General features: G+C 44.8%; 1 protein-coding gene across 1 annotated transcript in view; it reads right to left on the bottom strand.

Moving 5' to 3' along the window:
- LOC126159429 (acyl-CoA Delta-9 desaturase) overlaps positions 1 to 20,070 on the bottom strand; it is a 38,932-nt gene extending 18,862 nt beyond the window's left edge. Inside the window, exons 1-2 of the mRNA XM_049916530.1 lie at positions 19,924 to 20,070; positions 5,108 to 5,313 (exon numbers count right to left, since the gene is read on the bottom strand). Coding sequence (XP_049772487.1) covers positions 5,108 to 5,313; positions 19,924 to 20,070 — 353 coding nt within the window. The remainder of the gene's footprint in view (positions 1 to 5,107; positions 5,314 to 19,923) is intronic.
- Positions 20,071 to 25,676: the final 5,606 nt, after the last annotated feature.

Raw genomic sequence — 25,676 nt, forward strand, 5'->3', positions numbered from 1 at the left:
AAGATAGATGAAAACTCCCGAGAAAGTGCACTAACAAAATTTCAAGAACTGGCTTTAAATGATGGCTCTAGGAATATACTACAACCCCTATGTATTGTTTCCATAGAGGTTGTGAGGACAAGATTACATTAACTTTAGAAAGCACAGAGGCCTTTAAACAATGATTCTTCCTGAGCTCCAAACATAAATGGAACAGGTAAAAGCTCTAATAACTAGTACAATGGGATGCATCCTCTGCCACGCATTTCACCGAGTATAGATGTAAATTTAATTAGTGTAATCTTTTTTGTGGGATCGCAAGAGAGTAACATGTCGGATGTGTTGTAATTTTCTGGATTGTTCAGTTAGTGATGGATTTTGAAACGTTTTAAGTTGGTTTTTGCAGAATAATTGGAGTTATATCTTCGAGCACCTGCCAGTTCAGGTTTTTGGCAGTATTGTGACACATTCCCATGGGTCAAACAAACCTGTGACTATATGTGTTGCCCTTCTTTGTGTACATATTATATCCCCTGAGTCCTATTTGGCATGTATTCCACACACTTGAGCAATAGTCTTTGATGGGACCTACGACTGCTTTGTAATTGTTCTCCTTTGTAGGCTGCTTGCATTTTCCCAATAGCATGTCAATGAATATAAATCTGTAACCTGTCTTACATATGAATGAATTTAAGGGATCATTGTATTTTATACCTGCAAAAATTGTTACAATCAGATATTAGAATGAACTGGTTCCAGTTGTGGCACATTGACTTTATAGTAATAGGAAACTATGATTATGTGTTTTGTAAAGTGCCATATTTTACAGTTCTGGACAATTAAGTAAATTGCCAGTCTCTGTGCAGCCTAAATAAATCTTTCAAGATCTGACTGAATACTTGTATAGCTTTTCTCATACAGTACAAGTAACTGCAGTATATCTGAAGTTACTATTAATGTTATCTTCCAGGTGTTTAATATGTTAACATGCAACAAGGTTCCAGTACACTTCCCTAGGAAGTGTCTCAAGTTACTTCTACTTGTGTTGATGATTTCCCATGCAAGATAACATGCTGCACCTTCCCTGCCAAGAAAACCTCAATCTAGTCACAAATTTCTTTTGATATCCCATATGAACATGATTCCGTTAGTGAGCACTAGTGTAATACTGAGTCAAATACTTTCTGGAAGCCTGGAAGACTTTCAGGATGTTGAGTGAGAAAAGTGAGAGTTGGATTCCACATGACCAATGTTTACGGAATACGTGTTGGTAGACATAGAGGAGGGGACCTTATCGTATTTGAGCTCAGAATATATACTGTGATTGTCTAACAGACAGAATTGAAAGGAAATGGATGGTAGTTTTTGTGAAGCTCTTCTGCTACTCTTCTAGTAGACTGGTGTAACCTGCGATCTCCTCCAGCTGCTGGGTACAGTGTTTCTTTCAAGGAATCTAAGGTACACTGATCAGTCAGAACATTACGACCATTTACCTAATAGCTGGTATGTCCACCTTGAGCATGGATAACAGCAGCAACACATCATGGCATGAAAGCAATGAGGCCTTAGTTGGTCACTGGAGGGAGTTGGCACCACATCTACACATACACATAAGCTAATTTCCATAAATTCTGGAGAGGGGGGCAACGAGCTATGATGCCGCATTCAACCACATCCCAAATGTGTTAGATCCGGTGATTTGGGGGGGCCAGCACATCAATTGGAACTTGCCACTGTTTTCCTGCAACCACTCCATCACACTCCTGGCCTTGCAACACGTGCATTATCTTGTTGAAAAATGGCACTACTATCGAAAACCGCGATCACCCTGAAGGGTTGTATGAGGTCTGCAACCAGTGTACGATACTCCTTGGCTATCGCGGTATCTTGCACGAATTCCACTGGACCACAGATGCCCACGTGAATGTTCCCTAGAGCATAATGCAGCTGCTGCTAGCTTGTCACTGTTTCCACAGTATAGGTGCCAAGGAGCTGTTTCCCTGGAAGATGAGGGATTCACACCCTCCTGTCGGCATTATGAAGAAGATATCAGGATTCTTCAGACCATGCAACGGTCTTGCACTATGTTAATGTCCAGTGCTGATGGTCACTTGCTCATTTCAGTTGCGATTGTCTATGTCGTTGTGTTAACATAGGCACCTCTGTGGGTCATCGGCTGCGGAGGCCCATTGTTAGGAGTGTTCAGTCCATTTTGTATTCAGACACGCTTGTACTCTGCCCAGCATTAAAGTCTGACGTTAGGTCCACCACAGTTCATCGCCTGTCCTGTTTTACATGCCTGCCCAGCCTACAACGTCTGACATCTTTAACAAGAGGTGGCCACTGTAACGGAACATATTAAAGGCTTTACTGTACCGAAGTATGCGATACCCTCCAAATTCAACCAGTTTAACGAGTATTTATGATTATAGAAAAGTTATTGTGTATGTTAACAATGATTGCATAACATGTCTGCATAAACAGTCAACCCATTAAATTATACTGAGTAACTGACCCACACAAAAGTTTATATCACTTGATCACTGATACAGCAAATGTCATCATGTAAAAACACTAAGTTCATCTTAAATAATTAATATGAAGTACGAAAAATAGTGGCCAACTTAGGTATTTTGGATCTCCTTAAATAAAAATCACCCAGTGAAACCTATTTGTTCATTAGGAGCGGTTTCACTCAGTATTCACGAAATCAATCCTATTTTAGACGAAAACCAATGTAATTTTTAATAATTCAAGTTATTTACTTATTTATGTAAATTAGAGAAGTCAATTGACAAACTTCTAAAAAACGGCCTTTTTGTAACAAAGAATTATTCTGTCAAGTCAACAAATCTGTCTGTCATTTTAATAACATGTTAAATTATGTCACTCGATGCAAATTAATAACTTTTCTGCACAAATTATGATAACAGATGTACATGTGACTTGTAAACTATATCTCTTTTTAGTAGTTCTTTGACAATGTTATAAATACAAGCAGCAAGAACGGTCGGGAGGCAGTCGGAATGTCACTTTGGTAAAGTGTGTCTGTGTGTTATTGTTTGAGGTGGATAAACAATGCAAAGAACATGTAAAGAAAGTACTACTTTGTGTTGTGTCATGGTCTTTGGTGGACAGTGGAATTAAGATGGCCACCAGAGCAATAAATATTTGAAGTTTACATATTTGTTGGTTTCGCTCGTTCTTTATCATCAAAAGCATATAGAAAACACGGGACCTCATGTTTTTAACCCTAGACAACCAGATGTAGAGCCAGCATCAGCATCGAGAGACAGCAGCGATCCAGCAAGTAGCAGCGATTACCACAACACAATGCATTTTAATGGCGCCAACCTAACATCAAGTGCTAACAAGCTCCGTAAATGGGAGTGAAATAGTGCGATTATAGCAATTAGCAATATCTACGACCAGGCGACCACTACACCACCCAACTCCACGATGTCTAGATGTGACTTCACCTTGGTTCTGCCACACATTGAAGGCACTCACAGCACTCCTTGAACTCCCCAAGTCCTGCAGTTTACAAAGTGCTCGTGCTGAGCCTCTGGGCCCTCACAAGTCAGATAGATACGTGACTTCCCCATTCTAAACATGGACAGTATGCTCACTGATACTTCACGGACCGTGCACGTATCTGTCTAGAAATCATTCCTCACCAGGTGACACTGCTGTTGCCTGGATGGACTTATGTCGATAGTAGGCTGGTGATCATAATGTTCTGGCTGATCAGTGTATATGATTCTACTTAGAATCTTATGAAGATCTACATCTGCATCTACATACATACTCAGGAAACCACCTTACGGTGCATGGAAGAAGGTACCTTGTATCTTTACTACTAATTTCCTCTGCTGTTCTGTTCTCAAATAGAGCGATGGAAAAACAACTGTCTAAAAGCTTCCATATGAGCCCTTATTACTCGCATCTTATCTTCATGGTCTTTAACGCGAAATGTACGTTGGCATCAGCAGAATTGTTCTGCTGTCAGTGTCAAATGCTGGTTCTCTAAATTTGCGCAATAGTGCCTTCTGGAAGGAACATCAAATTCCCTCCAGGAATTCCCATTTGAGTTCGAGAAGCATCTCCGTATTTTTGAGTGCTTATTGAACCTATCAGTTCTGAAATGCTTCATTGTCTTCCTGTAATCCGACGTAGGGATGCCAAATACTCGAACAGTACTCGAGAATGGGTTGCACCGGCATTCTATTCGCTGCCCCCTTTATAGATGAGCTCCACTTTCCTAAAATTCTCCCAATAAAACTAAGACGAGCATTCACCTTCCCTAATACCAACCTGAAGTGCTCATTCCATTTGATACCACTTTGCAACGTTACACCTAGTTACGTAATCAAAGTGACTGCGTCAAACCTCACCTTACCAATGCTTATTCGTACGTTATAGGACAGTTTTTCCTACTCATCCGCATTAACTTACATTTTTCTACATTTAGAGCAAGCTGCCATTCATCTCATCAATTAGAAATTTTGTCTCAGTCATTTTGTACATTCCTACAGTCAGCCAACGTAGTATTCCACCTGTCTGTCGATCTCTATTAAATTTTAGGGAATTCATTTGTTTCTCGGTTGACTTACCAGTCATCATTGCAGTGGTGCAAGGATTAAACTAAGATAGTACACCTGGAATTACCTTTGTAAAGGGATAGTTAAAGATGGGACTCAGCATTTTCTTTTGCCTTTCTATTTTCAGTTTCAGTTCCTGTGTTATCATGAGTGTCTGAACAATAACTCTGATGCCACTGACACCTTTCGCAGCGACCAGAATTTTTTTTTTGCGGTGGAAGATCTTTTTTTCTATAATGTTCTGCTACTTTACTCGTTGAAGTCGTCACACATTGCCCGTTTGACAATCAAACGACTTCCATTTATCATTTCTGTTGAGCAGCTGGTGCGAACTTCTGCCACATGGGAATTTTCAGACTTACAAAACGGTGGGAGAATTGGAGACAACATTGAAAAGTGACGGTGAAATCTATAGATTAATACGGGTAGGTGGTTTGTCTAAAATACAAATGTTATTGGTTGTAATCTGTTGCTTATGACTGAGTGTGAGGCTCGTATTGTTGACAAGAGAGCTGCGGCGGACTCACTTCTGGTGGAAGCGGACGACCGGGTCGGCGAGGATGTCGCTCATGTCGATCTGCTTGCCGCGGCGGACGACCTCCGGGTGCTTGCGCATCATGAGCCAGCCCACGTGCGCGAAGAAGAAGCCGCGGCGGGCGTTGTGCGGGTCCGCGTCCGTCTCGCTGAACTTGTGGTGCACCCGGTGGTCGCGCACCCAGTCGTACAGCGGGTTCTGCCAGCAGCGCAAGCGCGTCAGTACACTTACGGGCAAACACATATTGCTACACTACTGACCATTACAATTGCTACACCAAGAAGAAATGCAGATGATAAACGGGTATTCATTGGACAAATATATTATACTAGAACTGACATGTGATTACATTTACACGCAATTTGGGTGCATAGATCCTCAGAAATCAGTACCCAGAACAACCACATCTGGCCGTAATAACGGCCTTGATACGCCTGGGCATTGAGTCAAACAGAGCTTGGATGGCGTGTACAGGTACAGCTGTCCATGCAGCTTCAACACAATGCCACAGTTCATCAAGAGTAGTGACTGGCGTATTGTGACGAGCCAGTTGCTCGGCCACCATTGACTAGACGTTATCAATTGGTGAGAGATCTGGAGAATGTGCTGGCCAGTGCAGCAGTCGAACATTTTCTGCATCCAGAAACATGCGGTCGTGCATTATCCTGCTGAAATGTAGGGTTTCGCGGGGATCAAATGAAGGGTACAGCCAAGAGTCATAACACATCTGAAAAGTAACGTCCACTGTTTAAAGTGCCGTCAGTGCGAACAAGAGGTGACCGAGACTTGCACCCGATACCGTCACGCCAGGTGATACGCCAGTATGGCGATGACGAATACACGCTTCCAATGTGCGTTCACCGCGATGTCGCCAAACACGGATGCGACCATCATGATGCTGTAAACAGAACCTGGACTCATCCGAAAAAATGACGTTTTGCCATTCGTGCACCCAGGTTCGTCGTTGGGTACACCATCGCAGGCGCTCCTGTCTGTGATGCAGCGTCAAGGATAACAGCAGACATGGTCTCCGAGCTGATAGTCCATGCTGCTGCAAACGTCGTCGAACTGTTCGTGCAGATGGTTGTTGTCTTGCAAACGTCCCCATCTGTTGATACAGGGATCGAGACGTGGCTGCACGATCCGTTACAGCCATGCGGATAAGATGCCTGTCATCTCGACTGCTAGTGATACGAGGCCGTTGGGATCAAGCACGGCGTTCCGGACTACCCTCCTGAACCCACCGATTAAATATTCTGCTAACAGTCATTGGATCTCGACCAACACGAGCAGCAATGTCACGATACGATAAACCGCGATCGCGATAGGCTACAATCTGACCTTTATCAAAGTCGGAAACGTGATGGTACGAACTTCTCCTCCTTACACGAGACATCACAAGAACGTTTCACCAGGCAACGCCGGTCAACTGCTGTTTGTGTATGAGAAATCGGTTGGAAACTTTCCTCATGTCAGCACGTTGTAGGTGTCGCCACCGGCGCCAACGTTGTGTGAATGCTCTGAAAAGCTAATCATTTGCATATCACAGCATCTTCTTCCTGTCGGTTAAATTTCGCGTCTGTAGCCCGTCATCTTCGTGGTGTATTAATGGCCAGTAGTATTGCTAAATAAACACATCGTATTTGGATATGATGTTGCTAACAATGGTGCGGCTTTGTGTCTGTCTTGGCCATTATGAAAGAAAATTGTATAAGTGTCAGAGAGCGGGAAACGCCTTAAGGTTTCAAAGTGGAGCAAAACTGAAGAGCCAAAGAAACTGGTACACCTGCTTAATAACATGTAGGAGCCCAGCAAGCACGCAGAAATGCCGCAACACGACGTGGCGTGGACTCAACTAATGTCTGAAGTAGTGCTGGAGGGAACTGACACCATGAATCCTGCATGGCTGTCCATACGAGGGGATGGAGATCTCTTTTGAACAGCAAGTTACAAGGCATCCCAGATACGCTCAATAACGTTCATGTCTAGGGAGACTGGTGGCCAGCGGAAGTTTTTAAACTCAGAAGAGTGCTCCTGGATCCACTCTGGACGTGTAGGCAGTTGCACTGTCCTACTGGAATTGCCCAAATCCGTCGGAATGCACAATGGACATGAATGAACGCAGGTGGTCAGACAGGATGCTTACGTACGATACAATTTGAAACGAGACTCGTCCGAACAGGCAACATGTTTCCAGACATCAACAAACCAATGTCGGTGTTGAAGGGCCCAGACGAGGCGTAAAGCTTTGTGTTGTGCAGTCAACAATGGTACACAAGTGCACCTTCGGCTCTGGAATCCCATATCGATGATTTCGTTGAATGGTTCGCACGTTGACCCTTGTTGATGACACAACATTGAAATCTGCAGCAATTTGCGCGAGGATTGCATTTCTGTGACTTTGAACGATTCTCCCCAGTCGCCGTTGGTCCCATTCTTGGAGGATGTTTTTCCGGCTGCAGCGATGTCGGAGATTTATATTTTACCGGATTCCTGATATTCGCGGTACACTCGTCTATTGGTCATACGGGAAAATACCCACTTCATTGCTACCTTGGCGATGCTGTGTCCCATGCTCGTGTGCCAACTATACTATAACATCACGTTCAAACTCACTTAAATCTTGATAACTTGCCATTGTAGCAGCAGTAACCGATCCAACAACTGCGCCAGACACTTACTGACGTATATAGGCGTTGCCGACCGCAGCGCCGTATTCTCCTTGTTTATGTATCTCTGTATTTGAATACGCATGCCTATAACAGTTTCTTTTGCGCTTCAGTGTATAATGGTAAGACGGAGAGTCAAAATCCAGGTTTTAAATAGTAAAACACCCCCCGCGAGCAGATGACTCTGATAATGTACGAGGGGCGTTTGAAAAGTCCATGCAAAAATAAAAACTACTTACGTGTTTGGGGTAAACCTTTTTTATTTTTCGACATAGTCTCCTTTTAGACTTACACACTTCGTCCAACGTTGCTCTAATTTGTTGATCCCTTCCGAATAATAGGAATTGTTCAAGTCTGCAAAATAGCTATTAGTTGCTGCAATCACCTCCTCGTTTGAAGAAAATCTTTGTCCTGCCAGCCATTTCTTCAAATTGGGGAACAAATAGTAGTCCGAGGGAGCCAAGTCTGGAGAATAGGGGGGACGTGAAACGAGTTAGAATCCTTTTTCCATTAATTTTGCGACCACAACTGCTGAAGTGTGTGCTGGTGCATTGTCGTGATGGAAAAGGACTGTTTTGCAGTTCAATTGCCGGCGTTTTTCTTGCAGCTCGGTTTCAAACTGTCCAATAACGATGAATAATATTCGCCTGTAATAATTTTACCCTTTTCCAGATAGTCGATGAGGATTATCCCTTGCGAATCCCAAAAGACAGTGGCCATTACCTTTCCGGCTGAAGGAATGGTCTTCGCCTTTTTTGGTGCAGATTCTCCGTTGGTAACCCATTGTTTAGATTGTTGTTTGGTCTCAGGAGTATAGTAATGTATCCATGTTTCATCCACAGTGACGAAACGACACTTAAAGTTCTGCGGATTCTTCCTGAACAACTGCAAACCATCCTTGCAACACTTCACACGATTCTGTTTCTGGTCAAGCGTCAGCAATTCGCGGAACCCATCTTGCGGATAGCTTTCTCATGTCCAAATATTTGTGGAAAATATTATGTACCTGTTCACTCGAGGTGCCCACAGCACTAGCAACTCTTCTGTCATCCATCACCATATCATGGATTTTATCAATGACTTCTGGGGCTGTAACCTCCACAGGGCGTCCAGAATGTTCAGCATCACTTGTGCTCATATGGCCACTCCGAAAATTTTGAAACCACTTATAAACTGTTCTAATCAAAGGTGCAGAGTCACCGTAATGTTTATCAAGTCTCTCTTTAGTCTCCCGAGGCGTTTTGCCTTTCATAAAGTAATGTTTAATCACCACACGAAATTCTTTTTCGTCCATTTTTTGACAATCACTCGACTTCCTTGATTCACACTGCTGCCGAACACAAAGAAATAGACCAATATGGCTGAAACTTGGTGAGCGTTCTTTCCAAAGATGACAGAGCGAGGTGGCGCAGTGGTTAGCACATGGACTCGCATTCGGGAGGACAGCGGTTCAATCCCGTCTCCAGCCATCCTGATTTAGGTTTTCCGTGATTTCCCTAAATCGTTTCAGGCAAATGCCGGGATGGTTCCTTTGAAAGGGCACGGCCGATTTCCTACCCCATCCTTCCCTAACCCGAGCTTGTGCTCCGTCTCTAATGACCTCGTTGTCGACGGGACGTTAAACAACACTAACCTAACCTAACGTTTCCAAAGATGCTACTAACTAAACATGTCCTCGATAGGCGCTGGTGGTGCCATCTCTCGGAATTTGCACAGACTTTTCAAACGCCCCTCGCAGGAGTGTTCAAATGAGAAGGAACGAAACGGCGCAACAACCAAACCGGTTGAAATTTGCATATGCTACTGTGGGATAACTTAGTGAGACTTCAAGGGACGCCAAAGTTGGGCCGTCACCTCCCCCTAAAAAATTCAAAGCTGTGCCCTCAGCAGGCAGAACGATGCTCAGAGCGTTTCTCGACGTCCGACGCCCCATACTCATCGAATTTCTTAAGCACGGAGAAACAATTAATAGTGAACTCCACTGGAGACACGCCAAAGACTACGAAAGTCGATCAAGAGCTAACGACCTGGGCTGTTCACAGAAGAGGTGATTCTGCTCCACGATGACGCGCGTTCACACGTCTCCGAGGTCACGCAAAGTGTAATGGCCAAGCTCAAGTGGAAGCTAAAGCGCCTCAATTCGGACGATGAACGGAAGGAACGCGCTGGAGGACTAGCTCGTGTCACAGCCACAGAAATTCTGGGAACAGGGAATCCTTCGGCTCGTGAAACTGTGGGATAGTTGCGCGCAGGCTTCTGGTGATTACTCTTGAATAAAGACTTCAATTATACCCACAGTGTTGTTTCGTACCTTTTCTTCTGAACGCCCTTCACAAATTATCAATTATTAAATACAGATTAAAAATAAAAAAATAGCAAAAATGTAAGAAATTGATAAGGTGGTGTAGGCAAATAAGGTAGGGAGTTAGGAAGGTGGTGCGAGGGCGAAAGTGTAAGAAATTAAGAAGGTACTGTGGGGATGCGAGGTCTGTTTAGCAATTAGTGTGGAGTTTTCGGCTGAGCACAGCAAGACCACTTTTATTAAAATATTTTGCGATTATTGTGTTCCTAGATGACTTACCATTTTGATTAGGGGACTGTATTAAGAACACATTAACATCCCAGGAGCCGGATTTTCATGCTCTTGTGAGCAGCAGCTAGGGAGTCATCAGTGTTTTATCGCAATTGTTTGAAAATGAGATCGGCTCCGCATTAAAGCTACGAACACCAAATTTACGAGGGTGTGCAGTAAAATAACGCCTCCGAATTTCTATGTGCAAACTCTTAAGGCTTTCTGAATTAAACATACATTATTAACTTCTACACCACTAACCATTAAAATTGCTATACCACGAAGGTGACGTGCTGCAGTGGCGCCGGTGGCGACACCTACAACGTGCTGACATGAGGAAAGTTTCCAACCGATTTCTCATACACAAACAGCAGTTGACCGGCGTTGCCTGGTGAAACGTTCTTGTGATGCCTCGTGTAAGGAGGAGAAGTGCGTACCATCACGTTTCCGACTTTGATAAAGGTCGGATTGTAGCCTATCGCGATCGCGGTTTATCGTATCGTGACATTGCTGCTCGTGTTGGTCGAGATTCCATGACTGTTAGGAGAATATGGAATCGGTGGGTTCAGGAGGGTAGTCCGGAACGCCGTGCTTGATCCCAACGGCCTCGTATCACTAGCAGTCGAGACGACAGGCATCTTATCCGCATGGCTGTAACGGATCGTGCAGCCACGTCTCGATCCCTGTATCAACAGATGGGGACGTTTGCAAGACAACCATCTGCACGAACAGTTCGACGACGTTTGCAGCAGCATGGGCTATCAGCTCGGAGACCATGTCTGCTGTTATCCTTGACGCTGCAACACAGACAGGAGTGCCTGCGATGGTGTACTCAACGACGAACCTGGGTTCACGAATGGCAAAACGTCATTTTTTCGGATGAGTCCAGGTTCTGTTTACAGCATCATGATGGTCGCATCCGTGTTTGGCGACATCGCGGTGAACGCACATTGGAAGCGTGTATTCGTCATCGCCATACTGGCGTATCACCTGGCGTGATGGTATCGGGTGCAAGTCTCGGTCACCTCTTGTTCGCACTGACGGCACTTTAAACAGTGGACGTTACATTTCAGATGTGTTATGACTTTTGGCTGTACCCTTCATTTGATCCCCGCGGAGCCCTACATTTCAGCAGGATAATGCACGACCGCATGTTTCTGGATGCAGAAAATGTTCGACTGCTGCTCTGGCCAGCACATTCTCCAGATCTCTCACCAATTGATAACGTCTAGTCAATGGTGGCCGAGCAACTGGCTCGTCACAATACGCCAGTCACTACTCTTGATGAACTGTGGTATCGTGTTGAAGCTGCATGGACAGCTGTACCTGTACACGCCATCCAAGCTCTGTTTGACTCAATGCCCAGGCGTATCGAGGTCGTTATTACGGCAAAAGGTGGTTGTTCTGGGTACTGATTTCTGAGGATCTATGCACCCAAATTGCGTGAAAATGTAATCACATGTCAGTTCTAGTATAATATACCTGGTGATCAAAAAGTCAGTATAAATTTGAAAACTTAATAAACCACGGAATAACGTAGATAGAGAGGTAAAAATTGACACACATGCTTGGAATGACGTGGGGTTTTATTAGTACGATGTTTATGCAGGATGGCGGTCCACCCCATATTGTACGTGAAAGATCTCTTGCGCACGTCGTTAGGTGAAGATCATGTTGTCAGCCGCCACTTTCGTCATGCTTGGCCTCCCAGGTCCCCAGACCTCAGTCCGTGCGACTATTGGCTTTGGGGTTACCTGAAGTCGCAAGTGTATCGTGATCGACCGACATCTTTAGGGATGTTGAAAGACAACATCCGACGCCAATGCCTCACCATAACTCTGGACATGCTTTACAGTGCTGTTCACAACATTATTCCTCGACTACAGCTATTGTTGAGGAATGATAGTGGACATATTGAGCATTTCTTGTAAAGAACATCATATTTGCTTTGTCTTACTTTGTTATGCTAATTATTGCTATTCTGATCAGGTGAAGCGCCATCTGTCAGACTTTTTTTGAACTTTTGTATTTATTTTTTTTTTTGTTCTAATAAAACCCCAAGTCATTCCAAGTATGCGTGTCAATTTGAACCTCTCTATCTACATTATTCCGTGATTTGTTCAGTTTTCAAATTTATACTGACTTTTTGATCACCTGGTATTTGTCCAATGAATACCCGTTTATCATCTGCATTTCTTCTTTGATTGCCAGTAGTGTATAATTTAAAAGCTTTAAGAGTTTTCACAAAAAAATCAGAGGCCTTACCTTTCAGCACGCTCTCGTTGTATGGGTGGTTAGTTGTACATTACATTCATGGGGTTAGCGCCATGTTGAGATCGGAGCAGTAGTGTATCAGTTGTTCGTATTTGCTTTCGCTTTGGATCACATTATTGTGAATTACCAACTATCAGTGCTAGTGAGGGGTCAGAATTGTTAACATCATTGTGTAGGGCAGTTCAAATGAGAGTTCTATGTCAAGTTTCAGCTCCTTCAGACCGATAACGCCGCCCTAGGATTTTTTGAATGATTACGTGTAAGTCGTAAAAACAAAATTTTGTCAGCTAGAAAAATTTCTCTTGACACAGTTGTATAGATAGGACGACACACTTTGCACTGAGGAAAAATACACGGAGTTGTTAGATGCCAGAATTGGGTAGTGTTAAGCAATTACATGCTTCAGCAGCCGAACGCTTGATCATTGCAGCGTCTATAAGGTAAGGACTGTGGGAAAACCGGAACAGAAGAGAATCGAAGCATTTGAGATGTCGTGCTATACACGAATGTTGAAAATTAGGTGGACTGGTAAGGTGAAAGGAGAAGGGGCAGAATGATAGGACATGTGTTAAGTCATCAGGGAATGACTTCCATGGTACTAGCGAGAGCCGCAGAGAGCAAAAGCTGCTCGGAGATGATGAGGTTCGCACAGGAGAGGAATTCGTGCGGGCCACATCAAACTTAAGACTGATGACTGAAAAAAAGAAGGTAAGGTAAAATTTGTTGCCTGAGACTGCAAACAGCTTGCGGCCTTTCCTCGCCACGTCACTGGGGAAGGTTTGGGGGGGTGGGGGGGAGGTGGCGAACACATCGACCTGGCCATTTACCCTCAGAAAAGAACCCCAGTGCGCATTTGATATCAGGGTGTGTGGAACTGTGGCCGTCCTGGAGACTCGAAGGAGGAAAAACCCCACAACTGCCTGGTATTGAACCCGGGACCTCCAGGGCCGGAGTACAGCGCGCTATCCACTGAACCACGACGGCCATATTACGGGGCCTACGCAAACGTAAAAAATGTCCAAAAGAGGCGCGGGAATTTGAGCGAGCTACCAGCGGTCTCGGAATGGATACGTACAAGTCCCGTACAATTTTCAAGGGAATCTTATACCATTTTTCCTGCAAAATACGGGTAAGTTCAGGTAACGGTGATGCAGGGGGTCCCCGTCCTCTTCAAAGCAGATCACAAAGACTCAGTAACACTGCGATCGGCTATGGCCAGGGGAGATGCGACAGTTCGTCCTCGTGCTCAGTAAAACAGTCCTGGGTGATGCAAACTGTGCGGAAAAGAGCCTTGTCGTCTTGGAACACAGCATCATTAACGTCGTCGAACTGTTCGTGCAGATGGTTGTTGTCTTGCAAACGCCCCCATCTGTTGATACAGGGATCGAGACGTGGCTGCACGATGCGATACAGCCATGCGGATAAGATGCCTGTCATCTCGACTGCTAGTGATACGAGGCCGTTGGGATCAAGCATGGCATTCCGGATTACCCTCCTGAACCCACCGATTAAATATTCTGCTAACAGTCATTGGATCTCGACCAACGCGAGCAGCAATGTCGCGATACGATAAACCGCAATCACGATATGCTACAATCCGACCTTTATCAAAATCGGAAACGTGATGGTACGCATTTGTCCTCCTTACACGAGGCATCACAACAACGTTTCCCCAGGCAACGCCGGTCAACTGCTGTTTGTGTATGAGAAATCGGTTGGAAACTATCCTCATGTCAGCACGTTGTAGGTGTCGTCACCGGCGCCAACGTTGTGTGAATGCTCTGAAAAGCTAATCATTTGCATATCACAGCATCTTCTTCCTATCGGTTAAATTTCGCGTCTGTAGCACGTCATCTTCGTGGTGTAGCATTTTTAAAGGCCAGTAGTGTACATTCTTCCGTAACTCCATAGTACAGGTTTTATGACTTCGGCACCACGTTATCCTATTACGGGCGTTGTTTTGGTGCTGACATGGTTCGCGAGTGTGAAATTTAGTTCTGCAATGACTTCCGCAGCTGTCGTTACAATAATCTTCCACAACTGACTGTAACGATTATTCAACACCCACTTTCGTCGGCGTTGTGACGTAGCGAATGATGTTTGCCCACTTTCCTTGTAGTCGTAAGTGGTATAAATTTTCGATACGATGCCTCTCGAAACACCAAACACCTCGACTACCTTGGTTGTGGAAGCAACCACTATATGAGCACCAACATTCTGCCCACATCTGACTTCACTTACTTGCGGCGCTAATGACCATAGCAGTTTTGCGCCCTAAAACTAAAACAAAACTTACTTGCGACAAAATGCACTCACAACTGCGCAGAACACTGTTCTGGCCACGACGGAGACTTCCTACATACTGCGGACATTTGCACAGGTACCGTTCGTGGCAAAATACGCGGGTGAGTCAAATGAAAACCTTAAATATTTTTTTAAATATTATTCATTTGGCGGAAATGGTACAAAGCTGTATCATTTTTCAACATAATCTCCTCTGCGCTCAATGCAAGTCCTCCAGCGCTTACAAAGTGCATAAATTCCTTTAGAAAAAAAATCTTTTGGTAGTCCGCGCAACCACTCATGCACTGCGTGGCTTACATCTTCATCAGAACGGAACTTGTTTCCTCCCATTGCGTCTTTGAGTGGTCCAAACATATGGAAATCACTTGGGGCAAGATCTGGTGACTATGGTGGATGAGGAAGACACTCAAAATGCAGGTCTGCGATTGTTGCAACTGTAGTACAGGCAGCGTGGGGCTTTGCATTGTCATGTTGCAAAAGGAAACCTGTTGACAGCAATACACGTCACTTTGATTTGATTGCAGGCCGCAGATGCTATTTTATGAGATCTGTGTACGATGCTCTGGTGACAGTGGTCCCTCTAGGCACGTAATATTCCAAAATGACGCCTTTTTCGTCCCAAAAGAGAGTCAGGAATCTTTCCTGCTGATGGTTCTGTTCGAAATTTCTTTGGTTTTGGTGATGAAGAATGGCGCCATTCCTTGCTCGCTCTCTTCGTTTCCGGTCGGTTGGTGGAAGTGAACCCAGGTTTCGCCCCCAGTAACGATTCTTGCAAGGAAGCCATCACCTTCTCGTTCAAAGCGCCGAAGAAGCTCTTCACAACCATCAACACGTCGTTCTCTCATTTCAGGAGTCAGCTGCCATGGTACCCACCTTGCAGACACTTTGTGAAACTGGAGAACATAATGCACAATGTGGTGTGCTGACCCATGACTAATCTGTAAACATGCTGCAATGCCATTCAGTGTGCTCTGCGCTTTTCCTTCACTATGGCTTCAACTACTGCGATGTTCTGTGGAGTCACAAATCGTTATGCCCGACCTGGACGAGGAGCATCTTCCACTGAAGTCACACCATTTGCGAACTTCCTACTCCATTGGTAGACTTGCTGCTGTGACAAACATGCATCACCGTACTGAACCTTCATACGTCAATGAATTTCAATAGGTTTCACACCTTCACTACGCAAAAATCTAATAACAGAACGCTGTTCTTCCCTGGTGCAAGTCGCAAGTGAGGCGGCCATCTTTATACTGATACTGCGATGGTACGTGTGCATCTGCACTATGCTGCCACCTACAGGCCAATCTGCACGCTGTTTGTAGCACGCTCACCAACTTACAGGATAACGGCGCGAAATTTTGATTTGTTATTACAAATTTAAGGTTTTCATTTGACTCACCCTCGTATAACAGCGCAAGCAGCAGCCTTGCCTAGCATCTGCATTTATGTGCAAACATGCATTTCTCGCGGAATCCCATATTTTTGTTCACCACCTGTATGTGATACGATGGGAAAATTTTTACTTCCTTTTAAACATCGAGTCAGCAGTTTTCATGAAGTGAGGCAACGTGTTTCAGGCACAGCAGGAGAGTCATAAAAATGACATTTAGAAGCTATTTGCTCCAATGCCACAACCTATACTAGAGTGTATTCCTGCTCGTGAGGCCCACACGTCGTACAGATGATGATGGACAAGAAATGTAAGTGGAATGAAAGTTAAATCACTTAATACCTGTAATACGATGGGCAATGCCAAAGAGTTTGTTAAGTGTCGGACGCGGTGACGTGGTGCTAGATTTTCAAAAACATGGCTCTGAGCACTAGGGGACTTAACATCTGAGGTCATCAGTTCCCTAGACTTAGAACTACTTAAACCTAACTAACCTAAGGACATGACACACATCCATGCCCGAGGCAGGACTCGAACTTGCGACCGTAGCAGCAGCGCGGTTCCGGGCTTAAGCGCCTAGAACCGCTCGGCCACAACAGCCCGCGCACGGTTTTCCATTCCATAACTGTACACTGAGGTGACTAAAGTCATGGGATGACGACATGCACAAACACAAATGGCGGTGGCATAACGTACACAAGATATAAAAGGGCAGTGAATTGGGAGGGCTGTCACTCGTACTCAGGTGACTCATATGAAAACGTGTCCGACGTGGTTATGGCCGCTCGACGGAATTAACAGACATTGAATGCAGAGTAGTAGTAGGAGCTTGACGCATGGGACATGCCATTTCGGAAATCGTTAGGGAATTCAATATTCCTATATCCCTAGTGTCAAGTGTGTACCAGGAATACCACATTTTAGGCACCGGCCGCTGTGGCCGAGGGGTTCTATGCGCTTCAGTCCGGAACCGTGCCGCTGTTACGGTGGGAGGTTCGAATTCTGCCTCGGGCATGGATGTGTGTGATGTCCTCAGGTTAGTTAGGTTTAAGTACTAATTCTAGGGGACTGATGACCTGAGATGTTAAGTCCCACAGTGCTTAGAGCCATTTGAACCACATTTCTGGCATTTTGCTCTGACCACGGGCAACTCAAATGCCGACGGCCTTCACTTGAAGACCGAGAGCAGCAGCGTTTGCTTAGAGTTCTCATTGCTAACAGACAAGTAACACTGCGTGAAACAACTGCAGGAATCAGTGTCGGACGTATGACGAACGTATCCGTTAAGGCAGTGCGGCGAAATTTGGCTTTAATGAGCTATGGCAGCAGAGGACCGACGAAAGTACCTTTGCTAAGAGCGCGACATCGCCTGCAGCACCCGTACTGGGCTCGTGACTATGTTAGTTGGAAAACCGTGTCCTGGTCAGATGAGTTCCGATTTGAATTGGTAAGAGCTGGTGGTAGGGTTCGAGTGTATCGCGAATCCCCCGAAGTCATGCGAGCAAGCTGTCAACAAGGGACTGTGCAAGCTGGTGGTAGCTCCATAATACTGTGGGAGGTTTTTACCTTGAATGGACTGGCTGCTCTGGTCCAACCGAACCGATCATTGGCTGGAAACGGTTACGTTCGGTTGCTTGGAGACCATTTCCAGCATTTATGGACTTGATGTGACCAAAAAACAATGGAATTTTCACCGGGTCACAGTTTTTCGCGATTGTTTTGAAGAACATTCTGGACAATTTGAGCGATTTATTTGCACACCGACATCGCTATGGGACATAATCGAGAAGTCAGTTCGTGCACAAAAACCTGCACCGCTAACATTTTCGCAATTATGGACGGTTATAGAGGCAACGTGGCTCAATATTTTTGGGTGGGACTTCCAACGACTTGTGGAGTATATTCCACGTCGAACTGCTGCAGTAAGTCGGGAAGAAGGAGGTTCTACACGATATTAGGAGGTATCCCATGACTTTTGTCGAATCAGTGTATAATATTTTCACAGTCCTAAATTCTGAGTGTAGATCTTCTCCAGGAAAATTCATTGCTTTGCATATGTACACTATGTGATCAAAAGTATCTGGACACCTCCCATTTCGTATTAGGTGAACTGTTCTGCCACCAACTGCCAGGTAATAAATATCAGCGACCTCAGTAGTGATTAGACATCGTGAGAGAGGAGAATGGGGCGCTCCGCGGAACTCACGGACTTCGAACGTGGTCAGGTGATTGGGTGTCACTTGTGTCATACGCCTGTACGCGAGATTTACACACTCCTAATCATCCCTAGGTCCACTGTTTCCGATGTGATACTGAAGTGGAAACGTGAAGGGGCGCGTACAGCACATAAGCGTACAGGCCGATCTCATCTATTGACTCACAGAGACCGCCGACAGTTGAAGAGGGTCGTAATGTGTAATAGGCAGACATCTATCCAGGTCATGTCCGCCCCTTGTAGCTGAGTGGTCAGCGCGACGGAATGTCATACCAACGGCCCGGGTTCGATTCCCGGCTGGGTCGGAGATTTTCTCCGCTCGGGGACTGGGTGTTGTGTTGTCCTTATCATCATCATTTCATACCCACCGACACGCAAGTTGCCGAAGTGGCGTCAACTCGGAAGACTTGCGCCAGACGAACAGTCTACCCGACGGGAGGCCCTAGCCACACGACATTTCTATTTTATCCAGACCTTCACACAGGAATTCAAAACTGCATCAGGATCCACTACAAGTACTTTGACAGTTGGGCGGGAGGTGAGAAAACTTGGAATTCACGGTCGAGCGGCTGCTCATAAGCCACACATCACGCCGGTAATTGCCAAAGGACTCCTGGCTTGGTGTCAGGAGCGTAAACATTGGACGATTGAACAGTGGGGAAACGTTGTGTGGAGTGACGAATCACGGTACGCAATGTGGCGATCCGATGGCAGGGTCTGAGTATGGCGAATACCCGGTGAACGTCATCTGCCAGCGTGTGTAGTGCCAACAGTAAAATTCGGAGGCGGTGATGTTACGATGTGGTCGTGTTTTTCATGGAGGGTGCTTGCACCCCTTGTTGTTTTGCGTGGCACTATCACAGCACAGGGCTGCATTGATTTTTTAACCACCTTCTTGCTTCCCACTGTTGAAGAGCAATTCGGAGATGGCGATTGCATCTTTCAACACGATCGAGCACCTGTTCATAATACACGGCCTGTGGCGGAGTGGTTACATGACAATAACATCTTTGTAATGGACTGGCCTGCACAGAATCCTGACCTGAATGCTATAGAACACCTTTGGGATGTTTTGGAACGCCGACTTCGTGCCAGGCTTGACCGACTGAAATCGATACCTCTCCTCATTGCAGCACTCCGTGCAGCACTCCCCAAGGAACCTTCCAGCATTGCCTGCCTGAGTGGAAGCTGTCATCAAGGCTAAGGGTGGGCCAACACCATATTGAATTCCAACATTAACGATGGAGGGCGCCACGAACTTGTAAGTCATTTTCAGCCAGGTGTCCGGATGCTTTTGATCGCATAGTGCTTATGGAATGGTATTTCAGACTGCTGCTGTATGTTAAAACGCAGCGCGTGCTGTTGTAGGAAATTCACTCACCTGTCCGGCGATGCAGTAGCAGACCATGAGGATGACCCTGGCAGGCCACGTAGCCTTGTAGGCACGGTGCGTCCACAGCCGGTGCGCACCTGCCGTCACTCCGAACCCGCCTGCGCCGCCCAGAAAGATCGCTGCAACACCGTTCATCTCATGTCGAAGAAAAACAATATGATTTAACCAAATGCCAAGGTGTCAAAAGAATACTTCCAAAAAAACGAACGGAGCTTAGAGGAACAATGGGACGCATCTGACAACATAACGGCTCATTCGTTTCATGTAGGTAATTTTCGGCCTCCATTTAAGATTAATTCCGCCATTAATTCGATGAAGAACAACAGTATCCAGTTATAGCAGAAATCGTTACGATCTAACAGGTAAATGCAGTACTGATTTCGCCGGCCGGAGTGGCCGAGCGGTTCTAGGCGCTACAGTCTGGAACCGCGCGACCGCTACGGTCGCAGATTCGAATCCTGCCTCGGGCACAGATGTGTGTGATGTCCTTAGGTTAGTTAGGTTTAAGCAGTTCTAAGTTCTAGGGGACTGATAACCTCAGCAGTTAAGTCCCATAGTGCTCAGAGCTAGTACTGATTTCACTAATGTGATGAAACTTATGCCATTTAGCGATGGTAGGGATTGCCTGTCATTTCTCCGTTGGTTACTTTCGAAGTCTCCTTGGTTGTGGGGGGGGGGGGGGGGGGCAGCGTCAGCGCAGAGTCTTCCTTTTGTCGGCCACGCGACGTGAAACTTTCTGGACAAAAGCAACTTTGAACAAAGGTATCTCCACTGGAGATGGGGGATCCGCTCTTGAACTGATTCATGGAGTTGAATCTTTCAAAGGAGTGAACAATCAGTGATCCGGAAAAAGGAACGGTAGCTCCAAACGTTTCCCATGGCAGAGAGAGAGAGAGAGACGGAGCATATCAGCAGCGCCTCTGCTGGTCACAGCACAGTGCATGCCACACAACACAGCCAACGCCGGCCTCTGCCCTGCTTCTACCTTGGCTGCCTGCATTGTGCAGTGCCCCATTGGATTTTGTGTTTCACATATGCCGTGCCGTCTCTGTGCGTCGTCTGCCGCGAGTAGTGTCTGGCGCAGCTTAACTTCGCATCGCACTCTGTCGGCGATCGTTTCAGTCACACGTCCTGCCCTCTGGGCAGTTGATGCGAGCAACAGGACAGTGAGCCACCTAGCGGATAACATAGGAACTACTTGCAACAACCTGCTCGCAAGGGAACGGACGATTTGTCTCGGAGCGGGTGAGTGGTGGCCGTTCACCACTCCCCCCACCCTCGGAACTCGCCCGCTCAACGCTCACCCCACCGTTCTCGACTCTAGCCAGAGCGTTGAGCAAAGCAACTCAGGTGTCACTCTGGTCTCTGCGGTCTTAGCTCACACAGTAATACAGCTCGCGGCTCGACCTGCTCGACTCAGTGCTTCTGCATTGGAGTTCGTCTCTACTGGATATTGTTCTTCGTAGTAATACCGCTATGTATATTACATTATTATGTTATGTATACATCATTTGTTTTTATTTTATTTTTATTTGTTTAAACTGATCAGATTAGGTTCCTGACGATTCCTCTTACTATAGGATTTTTATTATGGACACTCGAATTTACGCTTTAATTACGAGCGAACCGATAAACGTATCGCAAAATGTGATACACCAATATTTTCCTTGTTTTATTCTGCGTAAGGCTATATGCAGCACTTTCGTTTTACAGTCAAATTTATATTTTTTTTCTTATTCTGGTACGGATTTTGCGATTTTAGGCGTCTTCGGAAGGAAAAGTTCACTTTAAAAATATATGGCTTGCGATGTATTTGTATGAGGTTAATGAAATTTTAATACATTAAAGCCAAATATATTGTTAATGTAAATCTCAAGTTACAACATTTTCCGATCACCCAAAAAACCACGATAGTGCATAATAAATCAATATTCAAAAACTTCGTCATATTGTGGAAATTTCAATAAACAATACAAAATTCTTACTCATTATCTGTGTTACTTCAAAATAGGATCAAATAAGATCAAAATACAGGTATAGTACTGGAATAAACCAAGTTTAAAGGGCAATGTGCCTTCCATTTATTTTCTATTGTAAATGAGTGGTGAGTCATGAAAAAGAGATAATTCATTTCAGGGAGTGAACAGTTCTGATCCGATCTCTGAAAAGAACAGTTTTGCCCATCTCTAATCTCCACCCATGCATTTAGGGCCGATTGTATGACGTCTTACCTTGACGTCACGTGTCTGACGGAAGCTCCCATGCGAAGGAAGGCGACAACTTGGCGCCACACAAAGCCGTTTCATATTGCAAACGATTAATGCGCGTTGTTTTGTGTTTACATTGTCCAGCTAATTCGAATTTTCACTAGAGAAGAGGAATTCTAAAGGGTAGGACAACCACTGGTCGCAGGGATTGACTGGCCAATGGCAGTTCCGATGTGCTGTTTTCTCAGGCAGAGAGTTCGGGGCTCGAAACGACAATTTGCTCTCGTTGATAGGATGACAACGAGCTGTGGGTTTTGACTGACCGCAATAGTTCTGGCGCGCTCTGCTTGTGCCAATGGAACGCCAGGAGAATTTTTCTATTCACTCTTTTAGGAGCTCTCCAGGGAAATATTTCTGTCGACTCTGCACCCTTTCGCGGACGCTGAGGGAGAGTAGGGGTCCAGACTTCGATCAGGACTTGTGCTTGGATCTCTGGGTGTGACCCTGTTGTCTGTAAAGACTTGTTTGCTGGACACCGTGCAGTTTTAGGTGGGTAAATGCTGCTTCGCTTCTGTGTTTCTAGGATGGAGTCGATCAGGCATCGGTTGATTTTTTAGGATCGTCGTGGTAATGTCTGATTTCACTTGGAAGAGGAGGCCACGCCATTGGGACCTCAGATTTACTTCAAACTTTGTACACCTTTAGTAGGCCGTTAAAATAACGTAATGTGCGAGCAGTAAGATGCACTCCTGTGGCATTTCCAAGAAAGTCGCAAGGGAAGTTTTACGCGACTGTTATGCGGCTTGAATTGTTGCTCTATTTTTTCATCCCTGCTCATTTTATATACTTTATATGACATTTAAGAGGTTGTTGTTGTTGTGTTCTTCAGTCCTGAGTCTAGTTTGATGCAGCTCTCCATGCTACTCTATCCTGTGCAAGCTGCTTCATCTCCCAGTACGTACTGCAGCGTACATCCTTCTGAATCTGCTTAGTGTATTCATCTCTTGGTCTCCCTCTACGATTTTTACCCTCCACGCTGCCCTCCAATACTAAATTGGTGATCCCTTGATGCCTCAGAAAATGTCCTACCAACCGATCCCTTGTTCTAGTCAAGTTGTGCCACAAACTCCTCTTCTCCCCAATTCTATTCAATACTTCCTCATTAGTTATGTGATCTACCCATCCAATCTTCAGCATTCTTCTGTAGCACCACATTTCAAAAGCTTCTATTCTCTTCTTGTGCAAACTATTTATCGTCCATGTTTCATTTCCATACATGGCTACACTCCATACAAACACTTTCAGAAAGGACTTCCTGATACTTAAATCAATACTCCACGTTAATCAATTTCCCTTCATCAGAAACACTTTCCTTGCCATTGCCAGTCTACATTTTATATCCTCTCTACTTCGACCATCATCAGTTATTTTGCTCCCCAAATAGCAAAACTCCTATACTACTTTGTCTCATTTCCTAATCTAATAGTTAACTCGACTACATTCCATTATCCTCGTTTTGCTTTTGTTGATGTTCATCTTATACCCTCCTTTCAAGACACTGTCCATTCCGTTCAACTGCTCTTCCAAGTCCTTTGCTGTCTCTGACAGAATTACAATGTCATCGGCGAACCTTAAAAGTTTTTATTTCTTCGCCATGGATTATAATACCTACTCCGAATTTTTCTTTTGTTTTCTTTACTGCTTGCGCAATATACAGATTGAATAACATTGGAGAGAGGCTACACCCCTGTCTTACTCCCTTCCCAACCACTGCTTCCCTTTCATGTCCCTCTACTCTTATAACTGCCATCTGGTTTCTGTACAAATTTATAATAGCCTTTCGCTCCCTGTATTTAGCCCCTGCCACCTTCAGAATTTGAAAGAGAGTATTCCAGTCAACATTGTAAAAAGCTTTCGCTAAGTCTACAAATGTTAGAAACGTAGGTTTGCCTTCTCTTAATCTAGCTTCTAAGATAAGCCGTAGGTCAGTATTGCCTCACGTGTTCCATCATTTCTACGGGATCCAAACTGATCTTCCCCGAGGTGATCCCTTAATGCCTCAGAACATGTCCTACCACAAACTCCTCTTCTCCCCAATTCTGTTCAATACTTCCTCATTAGTTATCTGATCTACCCATCTAATCTTCAGCATTCTTCTGAAGGCTTCTACCAGTTTTTCCATTCGTCTGTAAGTATTTTGCAGCCGTGACTTATTAAACTGATAGTTCGGTAATTTTCACATCTGTCAACACCTGCTTTCTTTGGGAGAGGTATTATAATTAAAAACCCCCGTATATCTCCATGAAATTTCAATTTATGTTTTCCATATCTGTATGCGAAATACCATGCTGGAACGTGTGATGTCGAGAGAGCCGGAGAGCAATTGTCGAGAGCACATCCGACGAGTAATTATGCATTTCCCTTGTGTCTGATACATTGTGACTTACTACTGTATATTACTGATTGGGAATAACTTCATTCGCATCTTTATTTATCGAGGTTTGACTTGGAGTTTTGAAGCCTGTCCTTCGTCCTTGAAAATTTAGTTACAAATAGTAAATAGTGGAATAACATATGAAATTCATTACAACTTCATCAAAATGCACTTGAGTTCTTTTTTCATTATATTACCTCTCAAATGTCATATAAATTTAATAATGTGACCAGCGATGATTATAAAATACGTATCAGCGGGATCTGAACTGTCGCCTCGAACACGATCCTCTTGCTTAGCGCGAACGCCAACCACCTGACTACAATAACATTTCACCGCCGGCATCTTCGCACAGACACAATAGATGCGTTAACCTTCTCTTGCGATTTTCTCGGAATTGCCGGAGTAGTGCACCTTACTATGCACATTATGTTGTTTTAATGGCCTACTAAAGGCGTACACAGGTTGAAGTAAATCCATGATCCTAGCGTCTCGGCGTGCCCTTGTTAGTACCGTATCTCATGATTTTCTTGCTCGTTTATTTCATTCCTTTTCGCGGTTCGAGAGTCGATCTTTACCGTAGTGAATACTGAGCCTCCACATATTCCTCCAGGTGCATGTTATCGAATCTTGCATGTATGATTAGTACTCCTAGCATGGGTAATGCGATTATTTCTGTCATACCGGTGTAGGTCGATTCCAGCGTGATCCCTGGAGGTAAAGTTTTTCATTCCGTCTTCCCTATCCCTTGTGTCCCTCTCATATGTGTGTAAAGTATGAATTACATAGTTTATTGCTTTCAGCTGTGTAATGATGGTTTTGTTAGAAAGTAAGTTTTCTCGAGGTGCCATTTTCCCTAGTGTATAAACATGGTTTTAAATTAAATAGTGCAGTGACTGACTTCCTTTTGCTATTATTTATGCAGCTAGGTGACCTCTGCCACTCTTGATTAGTGATTTTGCAATGGCCGTCAGCTATTATTTATGCACGGGGGCCATTTTTCTGTACTTCCGTTGCGCAAATCTTAATTCGTGTATATGAGTAGTAGAGAGTATCCTGATTTCGGGAAAGTCTGACATTAACGGACAGTCACGTCGTGG

The sequence above is a fragment of the Schistocerca cancellata genome, chromosome 2 (assembly GCF_023864275.1).
Source record: "Schistocerca cancellata isolate TAMUIC-IGC-003103 chromosome 2, iqSchCanc2.1, whole genome shotgun sequence".
Classification (NCBI taxonomy): domain Eukaryota; kingdom Metazoa; phylum Arthropoda; class Insecta; order Orthoptera; family Acrididae; genus Schistocerca; species Schistocerca cancellata.